This window comes from Coregonus lavaretus (genome assembly GCF_964263955.1).
Source record: "Coregonus lavaretus genome assembly, chromosome: 34".
NCBI classification, from domain to species: Eukaryota; Metazoa; Chordata; class Actinopteri; order Salmoniformes; family Salmonidae; genus Coregonus; species Coregonus lavaretus.
The window spans coordinates 10,988,202-10,990,809 of record NC_140021.1 but is presented as its reverse complement, the minus strand read 5'-3'; the positions used below and the strand labels follow the sequence as shown (position 1 = coordinate 10,990,809).

General features: G+C 52.7%; 1 protein-coding gene across 1 annotated transcript; it reads right to left on the bottom strand.

Moving 5' to 3' along the window:
• Positions 1-310: 310 nt before the first annotated feature.
• gpr12 (G protein-coupled receptor 12) lies at positions 311-2,291 on the bottom strand (the record flags this gene model as incomplete). Its single annotated transcript, XM_084151712.1, has 2 exons — positions 2,182-2,291; positions 311-1,340 (listed from the first exon to the last, which is right to left on the bottom strand). The coding sequence occupies exon 2, from the start codon at positions 1,328-1,330 to the stop codon at positions 311-313; it is 1,020 nt and encodes a 339-aa protein (XP_084007838.1). The 5' UTR covers positions 1,331-1,340; positions 2,182-2,291.
• Positions 2,292-2,608: the final 317 nt, after the last annotated feature.

Genomic DNA, 2,608 nt, shown 5'->3' with positions numbered 1-2,608 from the left:
AAGGGCTTTATAAATAAAATTTGATTGATTGATTGATTGCATGGAGCAAAAACACCAAATCCTCCACCACTCACTTCCACAGCCATCCATCCGCCTATCCCATCACAGGCAATGGGCTAAAGCCCTATACTCAAAGATATATACTGTACTCTACTTATCCCTCCACCTCCATCCATCACTGGATACAGCCCAGCCATGGAGACACAGAGCCATGGAGTAGACCCAGCTTGAGCCCAGACCGCCTGCCTGCCTCCCTACCTTCCTCTTCCCAGGGCACCTCTCTCCTTCCCTTCCAGGGCCTGGGTCTGGGTCAGACGTGGCTGGGGGTCCGGGCACAGTGGGCCACCCTGGCCGGTATACAGCCACAACACACCAGCCACAGAGCCTGCTGGATCTCCTGGTTCCTGAAGGCGTAGATCACTGGGTTGATGACTGAGTTGTAGGTGGCGGGCACCAGGGTGGCGTAGGTGTAGAGCGGTGGGTACGTGTAGTCGGCGACGAGGGAGTAGACGGTGAAGGGCATCCAGCAGGCAGCGAACGTCCCCAGGATGATGGCCAACGTGGACACGCCCTTCCTGGTGGTGACGTAGTGGGGTGAGGTGGACAGGAAGTGATGCTGCAGGGAGATCTGGTGGGCGTGACGCATGACGATCTTACAGATCTGGACGTACAGCTGCAGCATGAGGCCAAACAGCAGCAGGAAGGAGACGGACAGCACCACCACGTTGTTCTTAGTCAGCGGGCGCACCACGCTGCACGTCGACTCCTCCGCCAGGCAGTTCACACCCATGACGGGAAGTAGGCCCAGACAGAAGGACAGGCCCCAGAGGAGGACCAGCATGGTGTAGGTGAAGGCGGCGGTGCGCTCTGAGTTGTAGGTCAGGGCGTAGTAGAGCGACAGGTAGCGGTCTATGGTGATGGCCAGCAGGCTGAAGACAGAGGCTGAGAAGGAGGCCACCACCAGACCCACAGTCAGCAGCTGGGCCGAGTCAGACCTCAGCAGGTAGGCCAAGGTGAAGTGGAGCACCAGGCCCAGACCAGCCAGGAGGTCAGCCAGGGCCAGGCTGCCGATCAGCAGGAACATGGGGGCTCGGAGAGACGGGTTCTGCCAGATCACCAGCACCACCAGGGCGTTCTCACAGGCGATGAGGGTCCCTGAGGAGCACAGCAAGATGTCCCAGGGGTTGACCAGGAGAGGGGGCACCGGGGGGAAGGAGTCCAGAGATGAGTAGGTGGCGTTGTCCGTGAATCCGTCTCCACTGCTGGACCAGGCTGTGGGGTCAGGGGTCAGCCAGCTGGGGGTGACCGACGCCTCATAGTTGTCACTCATTGTGCCCCCAGTCTGGAAACACACACACACACATACTAGCGTTATAAGAGGTCACACACACACACACGCACACGTTGACGCATACACCAAACACACACACACGTCAAAATTCACACACACACTAGCAGTGGCACTTCAGACACACACACACACACTTGAGAAGCCACACAGAGATGAGAGCTCACACATAAGATACATTCATAGAGGACTATAGTAGCCTAAACAATATTTCTCTACCCACACATGCACATTTCATACCTTATTTTTAATACAGTAACAAGAGATCACTCATAGCCTGATTATAATCTAAAATGTATTGTACCCTATCTGATATGAATTGAAAGAACAATACACACTTGCCTATACTTGCTATAGTTGTTGTGGTGGCAGATTATGTAGGCTACTCATCAATAGGCTCCATATAATGTCTTTCCAAATAGGCCTACTATAATAATCGATCATACATTGATATTAGGCCTAATTATGAAAACCACACAATGTAGGAATAGGAACCATAAAAGACATGCACCTTGCACTATGGACACATTCGATTGTACATGTATCGCACACCACCATAAGAGGCAATGGTCGCGACAGCCTCTTCTCAGCCACAACCCGTGGATGCTTGCAATAACGCAAAACAGACAATTTCAGCATCCTAGTCCTTTGTGGTGCTGCTCTCTTACCTTCTCACGAGTCTCAACATTAGGCCTAATAATATTTAATCTCCTTTGGTTTTCCCAAAAGCCTAGGTTGCATTGCATTAACAATTTTCCTCAAATAGACCGTCCATTCATTCATTCATTCATTCATTCATTCATCCATGTATCCACCACTATTCACATGCTTACCTTGACTCCGCGGTGCGGCGCCCGTCTAGATAAAAGTGCGTCCTTGCTGTATTTCCATTATAGGCTATTGATAACGATGGCGGCAGGTGCAGCGCCCCGATCAGATGGAGATGCAGCACTGTAACACCGGGGGGTGGGTGGGTCTTTACTGAAGCAGAGGGAGAGCAGGGAAAGTGGAGCAGAGGCTTTACAGGAGCGTTGCTGTGGACTGCGGCTGTGCAGCGAGCCGGGGTGGGGAAAAGGGGGAGCGCTGCTCTCTAACGGGCCAGATTCCGAGACGCGTCCTGTTTGTTCAATACCCCTTACCGGAGGACGAGACAGCAACAGCTCAATACCAGGAAGACCTATTCGTCTGTCAGCGCCCACTGCTCAAGGACAGAGACAGACAGTAGTGTTGTGGGCATCATTGTGTGTATGTGTCTATCTT